Source organism: Pyxicephalus adspersus, chromosome 9 (genome assembly GCF_032062135.1).
Source record: "Pyxicephalus adspersus chromosome 9, UCB_Pads_2.0, whole genome shotgun sequence".
Lineage (NCBI taxonomy): Eukaryota > Metazoa > Chordata > Amphibia > Anura > Pyxicephalidae > Pyxicephalus > Pyxicephalus adspersus.
The window spans coordinates 2,332,743-2,351,864 of record NC_092866.1 but is presented as its reverse complement, the minus strand read 5'-3'; the positions used below and the strand labels follow the sequence as shown (position 1 = coordinate 2,351,864).

Here is a 19,122-nt window from a genome sequence, read left to right as displayed (position 1 = left end):
ATTGTATATACCGGGTGGGGGGATCTACCTGAACAGTGTGAAAGAGATCAAAGATCACCGGGGCACCATGTGAGGATAACTTGGCAGAACCCCAATCAAAAGGAATCAAGGTCTAAAAAAATGATATAAAATATCACAGTAAAATAGAAACTTCTTTCACCTTTAGGCTTCAGTGAAAAACATGTATGAATATTAATACTACACACTTGAAGAAACCTTCCACCCACACCTCTGTCACCGCTTCTCTGCTTCCTTGTGTACCTGTTCCCCCATTGCATCAACCACACACACACACCTATGTCACCATTGAACCCCAGTTTAATACCTGTTCTGGCAATGAACTCCATCTTCACACCTGTTCCAACAATAAGGCTCCTTCACACCCCTATTCCAACACTGCAAACCTTCTTCATTCCTGTTCTGACTCTACAACCTTTCCTCACACCTGTTCCCACATTGCCCCCCTTCCTCACTTCTGTTCCAAAACTGCACTCGCCCTGCATACCTGTTGTAACTGTATACTCTCTCCTCACCCTTGTTCCAATACTGCACCCCTTCTGGCATCTGTTCCAAAACTACGTACCCTCTCCATACCTGTTGCAACTATTCACCCTCTCCTCACACCTGTTCCAAAAATGAATGACCTTCCTCACTTCTTTTCCAAAACTGCACTACTCTATACCTGATCTAACTAACTGTATACTCTCTCCTCACCCTTGTTCTGACACTGCACACGCACCTGGCACCTGTTCCCAAACTGCACTCCCTCTTCATACCTGTTCTGACTCTACACCCACTGCTCACACCTTTTCCCACACTGTGCCCCCTACTCATACCTGTTCTAACACTGCACCCCTTTCAGGCACCTGTTCCAAAACTGTACCCCCTCCTCACTCTTCTTCTTACAGTGCACCCCCTCCTGGCACATATTGTGTAACTGCACCCACAATGTTACTTCCACCCAGCCACCAGTCATACACAATACCCCCCATCACATGCACAACTCCCCCAGGGTAATTCATGCTCGGTGCTCACCGTAGAACTTTCACTTTGTTTGGATTTTATTATTTTTAACTCCTTTATGGCTGGGACATTTTTTGCCTCCCTATTGTAATTGCAATGAGAATGATGGAAAGTAAAACTCCTGCCAAACCTCTGTCAATGTTTTATTACTTAAAGGTTTGTAAAAAGAAAGAACCGTGGTATTTGCCAGTTTAGACATCCCTTCAGGATTATCATATAACACCATCCAACACTTACCGGGGGGTTATCGGGGCTTCATCAGGGCTCAATGAGGAGTTTTAAGACTTAGTACAGCTTTGGTTACGGACTTGTTGTAGGGAACTTTGATTCTACAATATAACTCCAGAAATCACCTAAGTGTATGCTCAGATGTTCTCTTCCAGTCTAGAAGCTTGATGAAGGGAGTCACCTGGGTCCCCTGGAAGGTGTTGAGTGTTTTTACATATTTACTATTTGTGGATTGCACACAACCTTGGTGCTTTCTGTATTCTATAGACTATGCGGCATCACTCCGAGTCTGAGCCATCGGAGTGATGGCTCGAGGTTTAAAGCAGAACTAAACTTGAGATTACTCGCCTATCCCCGTTCTGCTGCAGAGTGCCGCCATCTTCCTTCTTCTTTTATTCCTGAAGATGACCTTTACCCTTGCTAATTGGCCTTGCTGGTATAAAGTAAAACTCAAAGAACATTGCTTATTCAGATTCCACTGCACACTGTGAGCTTCTCACATTGTACATTAGAAGCTGCAGCAAGTCAGATAGAGCTGGCCTCATTTCCAAGCTGGAATACATCCAGCAACTTCTAGCCCTTCCTACCCCAGGCTGACTGGGCCCACCTATTTCATTTATTGGATGTCTGTCCTGTCAATCGTAGAGGCTCAGACCCACATATAGGGGACAGTAAGCATGCAAATGCATGAGAACGCCCACTTCTCCAGTCTGACATTGACCAATCAATGCATGCCTATTTTCATAACCCCTCCCATAACCCAGCCCACCTCTTGCATTATGCTGGTGGTATTCTATAAACCTTGTTTGGAAAGCATGGTACAGCACTCCTGTAGCCCCGCCCACCAGCCATGATCTGCCTATAGAAGCACAGGGACCCAGTGATGATATTACTGAGACTAAAATAGGAAAAGATTTTATTTGATGAGGAGGAAGGAAGTAGGAACCAGTAAAGCAAAATATAAGCAGAATACAATGTAGCTTCAATTTTGGGTTAAAAGGCTGCAAACTTTGCAACCAATAGTGAAAAGCAGCAAATGATCGCTATGCCATCATAGAATGATGTCCTGAATATTGTCAATGAAAACATTCTCATATTTGGGGAGCAACCAATAGGCCCCCCGATGTCTGACACCCTCACAAATCTATGTCTTCGACCTTAGTTTCAATGGCGTCTCTGAGCAGTAGCTGAGCAGGGAAAGCCCGTATAGTAATATGGGAGGATGGAGCTTTCAATCCATATAAGTGGGGAGAACCCCGAACCATGCACAAAAATCACATTTCTGCACTTGTGCTCAGCATATAGCGGTATAAGGACATCACAAATGGCCCATTTTATATTTTTCCAATTCTTTGAAATGCCCCAGTGGGTATTTGCCCTTTCAGTCCAAAAGGAAGATTTTACCAGAAAGTGACATATCACTTTCACTGGGTGAATAAGACAGGAGATTGCACAACATTAAAGACTTTCAAGGATTTTTTAGAATCCACCTCTGCTTCCTGTAAACCATCCGCAGCAACAACACTCAGATAAGAGTGCCGAGGGCGGGCCCGACACCATAATAACCTAAGGGACAACTTTCTTATCAGCAAGGCAATTGAAAATATGTTTCATGTTTATTGCAGATATAAGTGTGAAACTCAAATATTTCATGGGAATTGGTGTTATAAGAGATGTACCTGTCAGACATTGTATAGGTAGAAGAAATGTTCTACATATTGTGATCTGTACAGCGTTACGGAAGATGACAGTGCTATATAAAAAAATCACATGGGCCTTTACCAATGAGTACTAATAATTCCCTCCTGGGCTTGGCAATTGGAAGGGGCATCTAATATTAAGAATCATACCTAGAATGCAATCACTATCTAGGTTGTATACAATGAACAGTGGGTAAGGCAGCTCTGTTTCTGCTGGGTGGCATGGTGGGTAGCACTCACTGGTGGGTAGCACTCTGGACATGCAGTACTAGGTTCCCAGGTTCAAATTTTGGCATGAAGTTTCTGTTTCATGTATGTTCTGTGTTTCCTTTGGGCTTTCAGTTTTCACATACTGGATGAATATTGGCTTCGCCCCAATATTGACCCTGTCCATGTATTTTGTACAGCGCTACACAATATGTCGGCGCTATATGAAAACATAATAATATCTTTGCTTAAGCTGATTCCACACAATCAGTGCTGCCTAGGCTCAGTTTGTGAGTTTTAAATACACAATTATGTTTCTTGTATTTATGGTTTTGTCATAGGGACAATAAGAGGATTCTTCTATAACGTAAAGCAGTGCCAGGGCGAGATCAGGAATTAACCCAGGCAAAAAAGACCAAAGACCCCCTTTCCTCATGAGTCTTGAACTATACAGTAGCATGTTGAAAGTCCTGGCACCCCTATTAAAGTGCCCGGTGATTGATTTTATTGCCTAGAATTCAGCCCATTTCGGATAAAACAGTTTTAATTCTAAACTCTGTGTAGGAAGTAAGTGTTCTTTCAGGGGGCATTACTGAAGTTGACCACACAGATATTCAAAAAAAAAACATTAAACTATTGCCTTTAACTTTAATAAGTTCCCGGGTATTAGCACAATCATCTTTAGTTATCAGCAGAGAGTCATGTGACTGGAGGCTGCAGTCCTACCCCAAAGCACTGCGGGAATCCTTCTAAATCTGCCTGCAGCAGGACCCCATCCAACTTGGATTGTATAGACTGATCTAGTTCTGTAGTGTGTGACCTAACATTGGTGGTGATATCCATAACCGAGCTGCACCGTCATACCATGCTGGGGAATTCTGAGAGATCAGCATGATGTCTCCTTATCGGTGGCTTTTCCTGGAGGTTTTACAATTCCAGCTGCAAAGGGAAAATGTTTTATTTTGAGTTGTATTTTTTATTTCTCATTCTTCTACTGATTTATAGATGAGTCACGAATAAAATAAGAAAAGAGTTCATTGATTTGTAATCTGTTCCTTCCCAGTGTTAGACAAAACAGCACCGTAGGCGTTGGATATGTTTTATTGTTTTCCAAAGTTCACTTTCATTTTCTAAATGAAAAATTCTTGAGGAATTCCATGCTGAACCTGGAATGCTGCAATATGGAGGCGTTTATCTGCAGGAATTCTGCAAGATGATGAGGCTTTTATTTTTCAGGAATTCTGGAAGTCGGAGAGTTCTTCATCCATGGAATTCTGCAAGAATGAAGTCTTCACTTATGGAAGTCTGGAAGATGATGAATTCCTTATTCACAGGCATTCTACAAGATGGAGAGATCTTCATCTGCAGGAATTCTGTTAAATGAAAATTGTTTCATATATGAGAATTTTAATTCATTGTACAGCGCTGCGTAATATGTTGGCGCCATATAAATCCTGTTTATTAATAATAATAATATTATTATTATTAATAATAATAATAATAATAATAGGAACTCTGGAAGAGGAAAGTTCTTCATACATGGGAATTCTTCAAGAACAAGAGGTGTTTATCCATAGGAATTGTTCTAGATCAGGGGTGTCAAACTCAAATACACAGAGGGACAAAATTAAAAAAATTAGACAATGTCGCGTGCCAAACTTGAAGTTTATTTAGAAAATTGGGGAAGTTTTTCCTTCTTATTAGATCTAAACTCTTTTCATATGGAAACAAAGAGAATTTGCTTAACATTCAATCTGGAACAAGCCTATAATAGAGAAATAGCACCACTACTACAATTCCCTGCGTCTATACCACAATCCAATGTGGGGCCATGCAAAGGCAGAGAGGCCGCTGGTCTATAGACACGAGTAATGGCGGAAATTGTAGTATCAGCGCTATTTCAATGCAGAGGCAGGCCAGCTGCAATTCATATTTAGAATTCCTTTGGGGCCAAAAAAAATCCTTTGGGGGGCCAAATTTGGCCTTCGGACCAGAGTTTGACACCCCTGTACTAGATGGTGAGGTCTTCATGAGCAGGAGGATTAGGAAATGTCAGTTATGTCAGATGATGAGGCTTTTATTTTTGCAGGAATTCTGAAAGATGGAGAGCTCTTCATCCATGGAATTCTGCAAGAATGAGAAGTCTTCACTTATGGAGGTCTGGAAGATCAGGCATTCTTTCAGATGGAGAGGAGAATTAGGAAAAGTCTATGAGATGGAGAGGTCTTTATCCACAAATCCTGAGATGGGGAGATTTTATTCTGCAGGAATTATTCATGATAGAGAGGTCTTCATTTTTGGAAATTCTGCAAAAAGCCGGGGTCTCCATCTGCAGTTCTGGAACCTTTCTGCAAGGCTGGAGAGGATACACCTTCATCAGTGAAACTGGGTGACCCAGCAAACATGGAATGGAACTGGTCTAGGATTGAAAAGATTTCCTAACAAATAACAAATGACTTTTAAGAAATTAATTCTAGGTTTGCTGGATCACCCAGCGTCACCAATGAATTTCTCTCCAGCCTTGGAAACCTTTAATATATCTGGCTCATGGAGAGATCCTCAGCTATTGATATTTTGTAGTACAGAGAGGTCTTCAAGAGAATTCTGGGAGCTGGAAAGGTCATGCATAGAAATTTTGAGAGATGGAGAGTTCTTCATCAACAGCAATCCTGTGAAATTGAGAGATCATCATTTACAGGAATTCTTCAAGATGAAGATGTCTTCATCCATGGTTATTCATCTTTAAGGTGGAGTAATCCTGATCTTTGGGAATTCTGTATGGAGAAGTATTTATCTGCAAGAATTCTTTAGAGGAAGAGGTCATCATTACCAGGAATAGTAGAAGATGGAGAGGTCTTCATTTGTGGGGAATCTGGTTGACAAGCAGATTGGTATTCATCAACAGAAATCTAAACTCTTTGAAGGGCAGGGCCACAAAAGTCATATTTTTGAACACGTGCCAAATAAAAAACACTTTGATGCAGTTTTTGCAGTGAATTTTTTTTAATGCAGTTTTTCTGTGAATACATTTTAAATATGATCAGTGAAATAAGCTTTTTAGGCATTTTAAAGCCATAGTATTGCCAGGAAATAGCTGGGCAGGTCAGAAGGTGGGGCTTTACAAAGGATCTATGGGGATATGTCCTAAGTGAATAAAAGAGTTTTAAAAAGTGTTTTCATAAAAAAGTTAAAATATAGTCAAAAAATCATTTTTTTAGTCAGCAAGGGCAACTTTTTTTAAAAGTCTGGAAAACAGACATGAAGGGGCTTTTTAGCACACAATTGCAGAATTAAAAAATAAAATTATTAGAGTTAGGCTCAACCAGTAAGTGTCATTTTAAAGATATCAAATTAGAGGCGGTTGTCCCTGTGCCTAATGCGTTTCGCCATGTGGCTTCCTGGGGGGAGGTAAAGACCTAATTTAGGAAATATGTTAGAACCAAATAGAGGTTGAAACCATGGTTGGTAATTATTGTAAGAGATAGTGTGTACAATAGGTCTCCAGTAGAGATGAGTGGGGTAGTTGAAGGGAACCTATTATATAGGGTGGAAAAAAATGTATTCTGACAAGGCAGACTGAAAGAATTATTGGACTGGATGCACTTTAGACCTAAGGACGTCACAGCCTGCGAAATATAAGGTGGGCTGCTTACGATGTGACCCCTTCCTGACTGCCACTCCTGCCTAGTTCAATATTCTTTTAATCCCCATTGTCATATTAAACATTCCTTTTTCCCAATATAACAAGTTCCTTCCAACTACACCACTCATCTCTGGAGATATATTGTGCGCATAATTTCTTACAATAATTACCAACCATGGTTTTAACTTGCATTTGGTTTTAACACATTTCCTAAATTTAAGTTTCTACCTCCCTGAGGAAGCCACATGGCGAAACGCGTTGGACACAATGACCACTTCTAATTTGATACCTCAAAACCGAAGACTGACACAGAGCCTAACTCTGTCTAGTACTTTTATTGTTCACATAGGCAACTATTGTACTTCTTTTGTAAATAGAAGTAAAATTCTGTTTTCCTGAATATAAGTACTCTGTGGCTGGCACTATTTTTTTGTATTTAATGTTGGAGATTCTGTCTATACACTATCTTCCACTGCACTGCTTTTTTTTTTCTTTTTTTTTTTTTATAAGTATTTCACTTACTTGCAGTTATGGGGCCATATATATGCAGCTATGTTGGTTACAAATATGCAGCCACTGCTGACAACAAACAAAAGTAAGGTACAAATGGGGGCCATAGGAAGGCTGCAAAGTAAAGAAAACATGTAAAACAGATAAATAGAAATAATTTAACGTCGGTGGTAATAAAAAACCAAAGCAGGTCGGCCACGGTGGGCAGATTTGAAAACCAACTAACGCATTCTATTGGTGCATGCAAACATGAAATACAACAATCTCCATAACTGTTTTGCAGCTTTGCATATGAAGTTGAAGAAGCTTTGAAAAAACAAGAGTCAAATGGCGAGGAGAGGAAACAGGAAGTTACAGAATATTCTGGTGAGAAAAATACGTGGAATTTGCTCTGCACATCATGCAGCTGTCCGTCAGGAGAACACATGCCAACTTCCCCTCTCTCACTGTGCTCTGGCCCAAAATATCCTTACAGATTTCGCTTCCCTACCTGCACTTACCTCTGCGGAGACCACATCGAAACTCCAGCACGCCGCGCAGCGCCTTCACACTAACATTTTTTGGAAGTAAGGGGTGCTTTGCTTATTTTTCCAGCAGAGCTAAATTTGCTGTGAAAGTATAAAAGGGAAGACTCAGGTAAGGCCGTATCCTCTTTTTGGAGTCTCGAAATGACGGCGGCGCCGGCCGCAATGTCCCATTTACCTTGGCATTGGTGGGATAAGACTATTTTCAGCCCCAGTGTTTGTGTTGTCAAAGGGAAGTGAGACAATGAACTCTGTAAAGGTTTAAAAAAAAAACATGATGATTTATGATTTTTTTTCTCCACAAAGTGTTGACATGATGATCAAAGCCAACATCAAATATCGCCCTAAATAAAGGCGGGATATATTTGGATGCAATATATTAAAACTCTCACTATCAATCAATGAGTGCCACAATATCAGCTTTATCGTTGTTACCAAATTCTCTTGGACCATATTTATTCTTACACATCCTGATGGTGGGGCAAGGTTTAGCCCCTGTGAAACGCATGAATCAAGTAGAAAAGTGACAGGGTTTTTGGCAGCAAATTAAGGTGTATTTTTCAAAAAAGTACAACATGAGTGACACACATTTCATTACATCAGTGTGAGAAAGGCAAACATGGTAAAATCACAGTTGGATTGTAAAGGCGTCCCTTGATAGGGATATGCCTTGCTTTCTAAGTATAGAATCATCTGACTAAGTGTTGCAACAAAAGTACATAAAGCTCACAAATCTCAATCCCGACACGTTTCGTCAGATGGCTTCATCAGGGGATGTGCAAGGAGAGTCAGAGCATTTATTTGTGAATGACACTTATGTACAAAAAGGTGGCGTTTTCTCTTGTTTTGGGGGGTTGTGTTGGTTGCTGCAATATCTGGATCCCAAGTAAAGTTGCATCAATGAGTGGTGGTTCCAGTTATATTCACTAGCAAGTGTGATACCTTGAGCAATTGCCACTGAGGAGGATAGCAAGAGGTATGCAGACCACATGTATAGCCAGAAAATCGCGATACTACTGGAACCACCTTGATGCAACTCATTTGGGCTCAGTGGTTAGCGCCTTTGTAGCGCTGGGTCCCAGGTTCGAATCTCAGCCAGGACACTATCTGCATGGAGTTTGCAGGTTGTCCCCATGTCTGCATGCGTTTCCTCCGGGTACTCCGGTTTTCTCCCACATCCCAAAAAACATGCAGTGAGGTTAATTGGCTTCCCCCTAAAATTGACCTTCGACTACATTAATGACATATGACCATGGTAGGGACTTTAGATTGTGAGCTCCTTTGAGGGACAGTTAGGGACATGACTATGGACTTTGTACAGCGCTGCCTAATATGATGGCGCTATATAAATACTATGTAATAATATTAATAAAATTTCATCTGACCTTACAATAAAATGAACTAGACTTTAGTCACTTTTCAGTCACATTACAAGGTGACTATGGGGGTTAAGAACCTACCAGCCCATTTTTCCATACACTGTACACCTAAAAAAAAACTCTAGTGTATTTTGTAATAGGGAATCCAGCACCATACACCAACACACATACACAAAGTACATAAAGCACCATACACCAACACACATACACAAAGTACATAAAGCACCATACACCCACCCCCGAACATGCGGTCATCATATCAGCTTAGACAAAAACTTTTACCAAAAAGTTTTTTGCCAAAATGTTGACAAAGTACACCTTGGCAGTTTTGCTCATCCCCACTGGTCACCAGTACCCCCAACACAAGGCAAACACCACCAATGTATTTAGTTTCCTGCACAACATAGATTGTTTTCCAGGTTTTTTACATTCAAATGACTTTTTGCATTTATTGTAATTGCTCTGCATGGTGCAATCTGCAACCGAAGAATGTGAAAGTAAAAAACAAATACGATACAAAGCAACAACCTTCCATTAATTTAGTGATAATTCACAGAAAAGAGAAGTGAACACAATAAAAATGATATTCCGAAACTGGAGCCGAGTGCATGGAGCAGGAAATCTGATTCATAATGGGAATGCGCATCACGATTTTTGGTTTTATTTTTCATTACCCGTTATGATCACACGGAATCAATTCTTGTGATCAGCTCCGATGGTCCACTGGTTTGATAACTGATCTGAACCGCGATCAATTTTATCAATATATCCAATCAAGTATTGTAGCACAAAAGAAGTTTTGATTTTAAATAATGGTTAACTGATCAGTAAAAATAAAAAAAGTAAAAAAAACTTTTAGCCAATTAACTTTTGATCGCCATTTTGCCCAAATATCGATTAAAATATGATTTGATTTCATCGATTTGATATTTTCATCTACAATTTCCGAACAATAGAATTTTGCATTATTAGCTTATGGTACTGATTTTTTAATCAAACCATTTAGAAATTTCAGTTCTATTATGTGTCCTCCATTTGGTATCTCTTCCATGTTTCCCAACACCAAAATGATCCAACACATTTTAGAGATCGTTTACCCCACCCAATGCCTGGCCTAGTAAACGACTGGGAAGTTGGAAAGGGAATTCAGGAATTATTTTTCTTACCATTCTTCTCTCTTCTTACCAGCAGAATCCCAGAATTACTTCGTGCTGCCTAATTTATGTTTATTGGTGGTTGGCGAGGAGTCTTGTTCCACCTCCATGATTGGCAGCTACGAAGCTAAATACTTTTCTACATGTGAATGGCTGCTTGGAGCCAGAGGACCCCATTAATATTATTATTATTATTATTATTAAAGGGGATTTATATAGCACCAACATATTAAGCAGCGCTGTACATTAAATAGGGGTTGCAAATGAGACAGATACAAACAGTGACACAGGAGGAAGGGCGGATTGCCCCAAAGAGCTTACAATCTAAAAGGTGGAAGAAGTATCACACAATAGGAGGGGGATATGGAATGGTGGGAAGTAGTGAGAGTTTAGGAGACAGAAGAAGATGAAGGAGGTGAAGTGAAGTTGAAGCGTTGGGTTTTGAGAGTTCTTTTAAAGGAATTTGGTTGTCCATTCCCGGGAGTATCCATTATTGTCTATGCTTACTCCATGTATTGCTACACAGGTGGCTATTTGTATGCTCCTTACAGGCCATGGCCCTGCTTTTTGCACTGATGCCCATCATCACCCAGTGCCACTCCGCACCAAAAGCCCCTAAGCTGACTTATTTTGATGCCCTGGCTGGAGTCTGGATCAGTGGTACAGTGCCATGCAAGAAAAGCTAACACAACTGGTGACTCTATCCCATCTATAAAAAGTGGAGGGTGTCCAAATGTTTGTGGCCTCTTGTCCATCAAAGTTGGAACCCTGGCACTGTGGTTAGAGGGGCACAGGAATGTCTGCATTGCCACATTCACCAATCACAATGTTTAGAAGAATTTACATTTTAATCTGGTTATATGATCACCCCCAATCCCGCCCCCTCCCCCTGCCCTTACACAACCATCCCCACCATCTTTGCACCCCAGGCTCTGCTGTCTTCACAGTCACTGTCAGCTCCCGCCTTCAGTGCAATGCCATGGCGGTTAGAGCGATGTCAGGTGACTCTATGAACATTTTTGTGATAGGGGGAAAATCCAGGACATGTTCTGCACAAACTGGTTTTTGTATTTTCACAATTCATCCCCGGTACATCCTGACCCCCTATACAGCAACCGTAAACTAAATACATAAATATCTAGCATTGTATTGTACAGTCTCCAGCATGGAATGTTGGGGATCAATGCAAGAAAAACAACACCAACAACTCCCCTGATTCTGTGGAATTCAAACCTGTCATCTGATAATAATGCTCGGGAGGAGGATAAACCAATATCATTATAAAGAGATCCGGACGTTCATATGATCATAACGTTATTACAATTCTACATTGTATAATGACACTGCATACAGGAAATGACATCACCGCTCTCCAGATATGAGTTCTATATATTATACAGGAAGTGACATCACCACTCTCCAGCAATAAGTTATATATATCATATAGGAAGTGACATCACTGCTCTCCAGATATAAGTAATATATTATACAGAAAGTATCATCACCAACCTCTAGATATAAGTTATATATTATACAGGAAGTGACATCACCATTCTCCAGATATAAGTAAGATATTATAAAGGAAGTGACATCACCCTTCCCTGAGTATAACTAATATATTATACAGGAAGTATCATCACCGTTCTCTAGATATAAGTTATATATTATACAAGAAGTGACATCACCATTCTCCAGATATACGTAAGATATTATACAGGAAGTGACATCATCGCTCTCCAGATAGAAGTTATATATTATACGGGGAGTGATATCACCGCTCTCTAAATATAAAATAATGAACAGGAAATGAAATCACCATTCTCCAGATATAAGTTATATATTATACAGAAAGTGACATCTCCGCTCTCCAGGATACCAGTAATATAATATACAGGAAGTGACCTCACCATTCTCCAGATATAAGTAGGATATTATACAGGAAGTGACATCACCGCTCTCCAGATACAAGTTATATATTATATAGGAAGTGACGTCATCGTTTTCCAGATAGAAGTTACATATTTCACTGGAAGTAACATCACCGCTCCCCAGATATACGCTATATATTATACTGGAAGTGACATCACCGCTCTCCAGATATGAGTATATATTATACCAGAAGTGACATCATCAATACATCATTATATACTAAGGTAAAACGTAAGCTCCACTTTTGGAAATTTTAACTCAGACCAGTCATTATTGCAGCAACAGGTGATGTATCTTCTTCAATAATCCCTCCAACCTGTCTGAATTTATAAAAAAAAACAGTTGCTATTGGGCCAGGATACCAAGCAATCGTGGATTCCCGTGTGCAGGTGTTACAATCAACAATTGCAGACCGGCCAATCAAAATTGCCTAAGATCATCTTCAAAAAAAGAAGAAAAGAGAAGAGGGCTGCGCCCTGTGATGGAATGGGGACAGATGAGCATAGCAGACTTACTTCTGAAACGAACATTTCAGATTTTTGCACACAGCTGTATCACTATCAGTGATCTACAATGTATATAAAATGTAAATACCATACAAGACATTCGGGTATATTAAAATATTTCTTTATTCTGAGGTATCGCACAATCTGTAAATGTCTCCTGTGCTTCATTATTAGCTACACTCATTCTGCATCCCGGACTTCCAGCTGAGTCTCTTCCTCACATTCGTCTTTTAGGATTCTAAACTTCCCAATGTGTCTGAATCTGAGCCTAAGCAAGATCAATCTAATGTGTTCTCTAGTTCTAGCCCCGCCCCCGCGGAACCCAATTCAGCTTCACTCCTCCCACTGGGCCTATAGAGCAGCCTGTACAACACAAGAGGCTGCAGAGGCCCAGATGGATTATATTAATAATAAATAGCACTTTCATGGTTTTATCAGCAGATCACCAGTCGGTGTTATCTGCTCCCTGATTTGTCTCGGTAACATGGATGCCGGAGGGTTCATCAATTGGTCCACCTGCTTCTCCCGCCGTAAGCTTTGTGCGGCAAGATGTACCCGGTATCAGGTTGGTTAATCCACAGGTTTTGCGTTTCCCTCAGACTCATCTTCTGCGCTCGTTCCGACAATAATTTCCCCACTTTGTCCTGATCGTTAAAAGGATTCTTACCGAATTCCTGCTGCAGCCATAACCGGTACTGCAAGACACAAAATAACAGATGGCGTCATTGATTTATTGTGTTGTCACCAGGAGTAAAACAGCAGTTTTATTCTGCATTTCGCTCATACCATATTACTATTCATTATACCAGCAGATCTGTTATTTTTAAAGGGTGACAACTCTATTTCTTGGGCAGGGAAACACACAGGAGAGTTGTCACCATGTGGTCAGGGTCATGTAGACTTGAACAGACTTTTCCTTTTTGAGGGGTGGTGGAAGACAAATTTGTCATCACCTAATTTTCCTACTTTGTGACCTAAAAAGCTCAATGCCCACTAGGGCATTGCATAGTGAATGCTGACTACAACATTTAAATTTGAATAGAGTAATGGAAGCTCAGACCCTTGTCAGTGTTTTTTGACCCCCGCAGGGGAAATTCCTTGTCTCTATTGGCTTAGTGACCACTGTCATAAAAGCAGAAAGTGTTGAAAATGCATCTTTGTGATTTGGTGCATAGAAGCAGCTGTGTGTCACCGCAATGCACACTGCATGCCTTAGCATTATGCAGCGCCATTTTTTTTTTGCATCCCAACTAACTACAGCAATGCAGCTCAAACTAACATGCAGTTGAAGAAACCTGATCCTGCCACTTTCCCTACCTTCCTGTAGTGATCTGACCACACAAAGTCCAGATATGGATCCGCGCTGGCGTGGTCAGCCCTTTAGCTTGCTTACTGTGCATAATAAATAATGTGCAAGCTTTGTTTAGTCCCGCCCCCACCCAGTTTTAAACGATTGACAGCCAATCACTGACTGTGACATCATTGTATTAGACACGCCCCCGCACATGGGAACTGGAATGGGCAGGGAGGCCAAGAGGTCACACGACTGCTGAATCAAATATTAAAAATTTGCAATCATTTTTTTATGAATTATATCGGAGCTTTAGAGTGTTTTTAAAATTTATTTCATTATTGGCTTCACATTTATCCTTATCGGTCAATAAGAATATTGATTATGTATAAAATATGCAGAGATGGTGAAAAAATAGGAAAAGAACCACTCAAATGACTCAAAAAAATGACTTTTAAGAGAACACGGCATTAATACCTTAGACCAGGCAGTGGGGGTATCTACAGAACACAAGCAGGTGAGAATCTACAATATCTGAATTCCATACAGGAGGGGAAGACTTTTTGGGGTTTTCACAGCTGATCCCCCAGACAATGTGCTGCTTCTTGTCCTTTCTGCAGAGTTTAGTCATTGAGCTGATGTATTGGTGAACCACAGGCAGAGCTTCTGGTCTGTGCGCAGAGCACCTCACACGCGATGTGAGGAAAGGGAAGCAGAGGATTGCAACTTCCTCAGAGGCTTGGTGCACCATTTCACCTGGACCTGCAAATCTGTGCAATCTGAGAACTAAGAATTCCTTCACAATGGGCATGTTTTGTGGGGAAAAAGAGGACCTGTCATCCCAAACCACAGAACACCCAGGGGGCTCATTTAAGGTCCAACTTCAAGCAAAAACTTTAAAGGTTATAACAGATTTTCAGTATTATCTGTGAGACCATTAGGGCAAATTTCCATCATAATAATTATTAATATAGCACCATTTTATACCAAGGCGCTGTACAGAGCACAATGTAGATAATGGTGGGTACAACAATACATATAAAGTTCATACAAAATGCAGGACTTCACTGTCATACTACCAGCTCAATGTTGTAAATTACACTGGATTGCAGCTTTCCCCATGTAACCAGCTGTACTCCTCTCTGCTGTCAGTATGACAGCTGCATTCTTTGCATCTTCAGCTGATTGTCCATTGGTTTTATGAAGCTCTGTATTGGAGATGTCCTAGGATGGTGCAGTGGGTAAGTGGCCAGCATGATGATTTTGTAGCATAGTTTGAACCTTGGTCACTATATGCATGAATGGTTTCCCTCCATACACCAAAACATATTGGCAGGTAAATTGGCATTAATGACCCATAAATAAGGTAGGGCGCCCCTTTGAGGGACATCCCTGGGATGGAGATTTAAATCCTGGTATCTGTGCAATCATTGTCTGTGTGCAGCCCCTGCTTGTGATTGACTACAAAGTTACAATGTTGCGGTTTGATCACTGAGGGAAAGGAGACTAAGGAAATGTTTCCTCTTGCCTGCAGCAGACTGATGACTTCATCTCAGCTTGGCAAAGTCACTGAGTGGAGCCCAAGGGTGCTGATAAAATTAAATGATGGAAATTTTTAGAAAGATGATGCTGCACATTGTGATAAGGATTGAACCCTGCCAGCTTGGCACATATGCCACAAATTTCACCCAGAGTACCATCCCTGACCAGCCATTGTTAGTAGCTTGTAACTGAGTTATGTTACTATAAGGCTGCGTTATAATTTAGGAGAAAGCTGCTGTTGGGTTCTCTGGGATTTGTAGTGCTTCAGCATCATCTGACTATTGTGATTGAATAGGCTGAGTGTCAGTGCAGGGAATGCCCGGGATGCCTTGTGCAAGGACGCGGAAGGTCAGCCCTATGGTAGCGCAATCAAACTTTCACAATCCATGTGATTTCATTTTGAGTTAATCATGAGAAGTTCCGAACATTTCTGCCCAATCAAAGTGCAAGTTGCTGAATCAGAAGATTGTGACCTTCCTTGTGCTCAGAAAAAACAATAACTGACCCTCAGAGAAGAAAAATACAAAACAACTTAACCTTGTGTTTACTATAATACATGAGTCACCCCGAGAAAATGTCTTGTGATACGGAAATAAAATAATGTGATATAAGAATACATAACCACGGTATATGTCAGAGCTATATCAATGCATAATGATAGTGTGTGACTGTAGGGGGACATTAGTAGTGTCATCTCCTCTGTACAAAGACTGATGGGACTGGCTCAGTGTTCTCTGTACAGCACTGTGGTATATGTCAGAGCTATATAAATGTATAATAATAGTGTGTGACTGTGGGGGGACATTAGGAGTGTCAGCTCCTCTGTACAGAGACTGATGGAACTGGCTCAGTGTTCTCTGTACAGCGCTGAGGTTTATGTTGGAGCTATATAAATGTACAATAATAATAAATAAAGGTTGGGAGGTTGCCCTCTGGATTCATGTCATGTGATCAGTAGCTCCGGTTCTTCTCACCTCTGTCAGCAGCGTCATCTCATATTCCTGCAGCTGTTGCTGGAAGCCGAGGTTGGGGTCTGCGTATGATCGGACCGCCTTCACCGCATTTAGACAATCTTCCCAGCCGTAGGTTGTCACCGTCATCAGATAAGCAACCACAATCGTTGTGCTCCGGGACACCCCGGCCAGGCTGTGAAAAGAAACCCAAGAAGAACACTCAGTGCTTAGTGCAGAGCTTTTAGATTGTAAGCTCTTGTGGCTAGGATAAAATTCATTCTCGTCTATTGTCTCTTAATAATGTTAACATTTTCCAACTTTAAAATAAAACATTGTGCAAGAGAGATGTCATCACCAACACAGCCAATCAAAAAGGCCAAAGATAACTGTTGGGCAGAAGCACTAAGAAAGATGGCGGCGCTCTGCAAGGGAGCGCAGATAGGTGAATGCAGCGACTTTCATTCCTCTTTAAACGATTGAAAACATTTCCATTTGTTTTTCTGGTGACTCAAAATTTTGTTTTTACTATTTCAAAGTCTGCAGTTTTTATGAAAGTCACTACTTGGCCATCCTGCCCAGATGGTCATTGTCCAGGCACTTCCTGTTATGTGGTGACAACACCGTCCCTGTCTTCTGTGGTGTCAGTCTGGCAAAAATGTAATGAAACAAAAAATATTTGGAATGCAATGCCGGCCAATGAGCAGCGGTGTCAGAGGGGTCAGGTGTGCAGTCACAGGGCGGGGTCAGCACAGGTAAATAAACTGAGCCTGGCAAGTCTACCTCTAGGCAAAAGACCTCACAAAGGTAAAATTCCACTTTAAGAACATTTAAGTGAGATTTCCAAAACTTGTGAATGAAAGTCTTTATGAGATCCACAGAGGAAGCGCAGAGCCCTGCAGTGACTCATCTTTTCTACTCGTGCATTTGATGACAATAAGCCGACCTTTCTGCGTTCTCTTTTGTCTACAAACACCACGTTTTCCGCAGCCGTGGGGGCTCTTACGCAGCTGTCAGTAAATCTTTGAGATTTTGGATAATCGGCCCGTTACAAGTAGATCTCTGCGCCCCCTGGGGGGGATTAGTGAGATGTTAACATTTGGGGCCCCTGTGCATTACTCTGTGTTGCGTCTCATCTTTTATTATTTATTTATCTGTTTTTATTTATACTCACCCAAGGCCCCAAACACTTGTGCATTGAAGCTGCTTTGCCTACTGCATTGGAGTGCTTTAATATAATATATACTGGCCAAAGTTCAGCAGCAAAGTAGTGATATTTATAATTTTGTACTATAAGATCATCCATCCACGTTCCATCGTCACCGCCTCGCTTCATCAGAGCCCTCATTCAGTCTTAGTCTGGCTGCCAGGTCTCAGGGAGTCATGTGGCTGAGCAGCCAATCATTACACCTGAATAAAGCCGTATAGGCGGGGCAGTGACTTCATCCATCCAGGTGAGCCTGGACACACCTGGAGGTTACCTGAGGTGGACTCCTACAATTGTGAGTGCGGATTAGTGACACTGTTTACTTTGAATATTTGCCCCTCCTATTGCATGCTACATCCCCCACCTCTTAGATTGTAAACTCTTATACCCAGCGTCCTCTCCTCCTCTGGTGTCATTGTCTGTATCTGTCTGTCATTTGCATCTTCTATTTATTGTACAGTGCTGTGTAATATGTTGGCGCTATACGAATACCGTTTAGAAAATAATAACAATAGAACAAGTCAGAGTCTCCCCCATGCAGCAATATTATATTTTTGGGAGATTTCCTTGAATTGTCATGGCTGTGAACATCACCGATTTATAAAATATCAGCACAAATATTCGCTGTCACATACTTTTTCCCCCATTTTGCTGCTTCAGCAAATTTCCTCCCTTTTATATAAAGCTTCTCATGGAAAGAATTGGATGTCGCAATGCAGAATAAAAAGGTGAAAGGCCACCAAAATATATTTAAAGAGAACTTTGCATGGGGGAAAGAAAAGGACGCAGCCAGGGGAGCTTCAAAATATTAAAGTGATCAGAAAACGTTTTATAAAAATAATGAGAATTTTTTTGGCTTCAGTTCAGTTGTGCTTATAATGCTCTTCAGATATAAAGCAGAGAATGACGGTAAGTCGGTGAATTCCAAGACTACCCCCCCATCATGTCAGACCACAGTGGGGGTGTCGCTCCAGGTGACACATCCTCTCTGCAACTGACGCACTCATGAGGAGTTTTCCGAGGCTCTCCTGGCCGATATCAGTGTCAGTGTATGGGGGAGGGGGACTACTACTCACATCATCATCATCATGGATGGAAAATACACTTATATGGCGCCGGCTTTATACAGCAAATCTTTGTGGTAAGGTGTAAGTACTGCTGTGGTCGCCACATTTATATAGCTCTGACATATACCGCAGTGCTGTACAGAGAACACTGTGCCAGTCCCATCAGTCTCTGTACAGAGGAGCTGACACTCTAATGTCCCCTCACAGTCACACACTATTAATATATATTTATATAGCTCTGACATATACCATAGTGCTGTAC

The 19,122-nt window shown here is 41.1% G+C and overlaps 1 protein-coding gene across 7 annotated transcripts in view; it reads right to left on the bottom strand.

Moving 5' to 3' along the window:
* Positions 1–12,902: 12,902 nt before the first annotated feature.
* The window catches only part of LOC140338285 (dual specificity protein phosphatase 22-A-like), a 17,901-nt gene continuing 11,681 nt past the window's right edge, over positions 12,903–19,122 (bottom strand). For all 7 annotated transcript variants that reach the window (XM_072422438.1, XM_072422439.1, XM_072422436.1 and 4 more), the window contains 2 exons: positions 16,611–16,782; positions 12,903–13,498 (listed from right to left, as the gene is read on the bottom strand). In XM_072422438.1, coding sequence (XP_072278539.1) covers positions 13,307–13,498; positions 16,611–16,782 — 364 coding nt within the window. In that variant the 3' untranslated portion in view covers positions 12,903–13,306. The remainder of the gene's footprint in view (positions 13,499–16,610; positions 16,783–19,122) is intronic.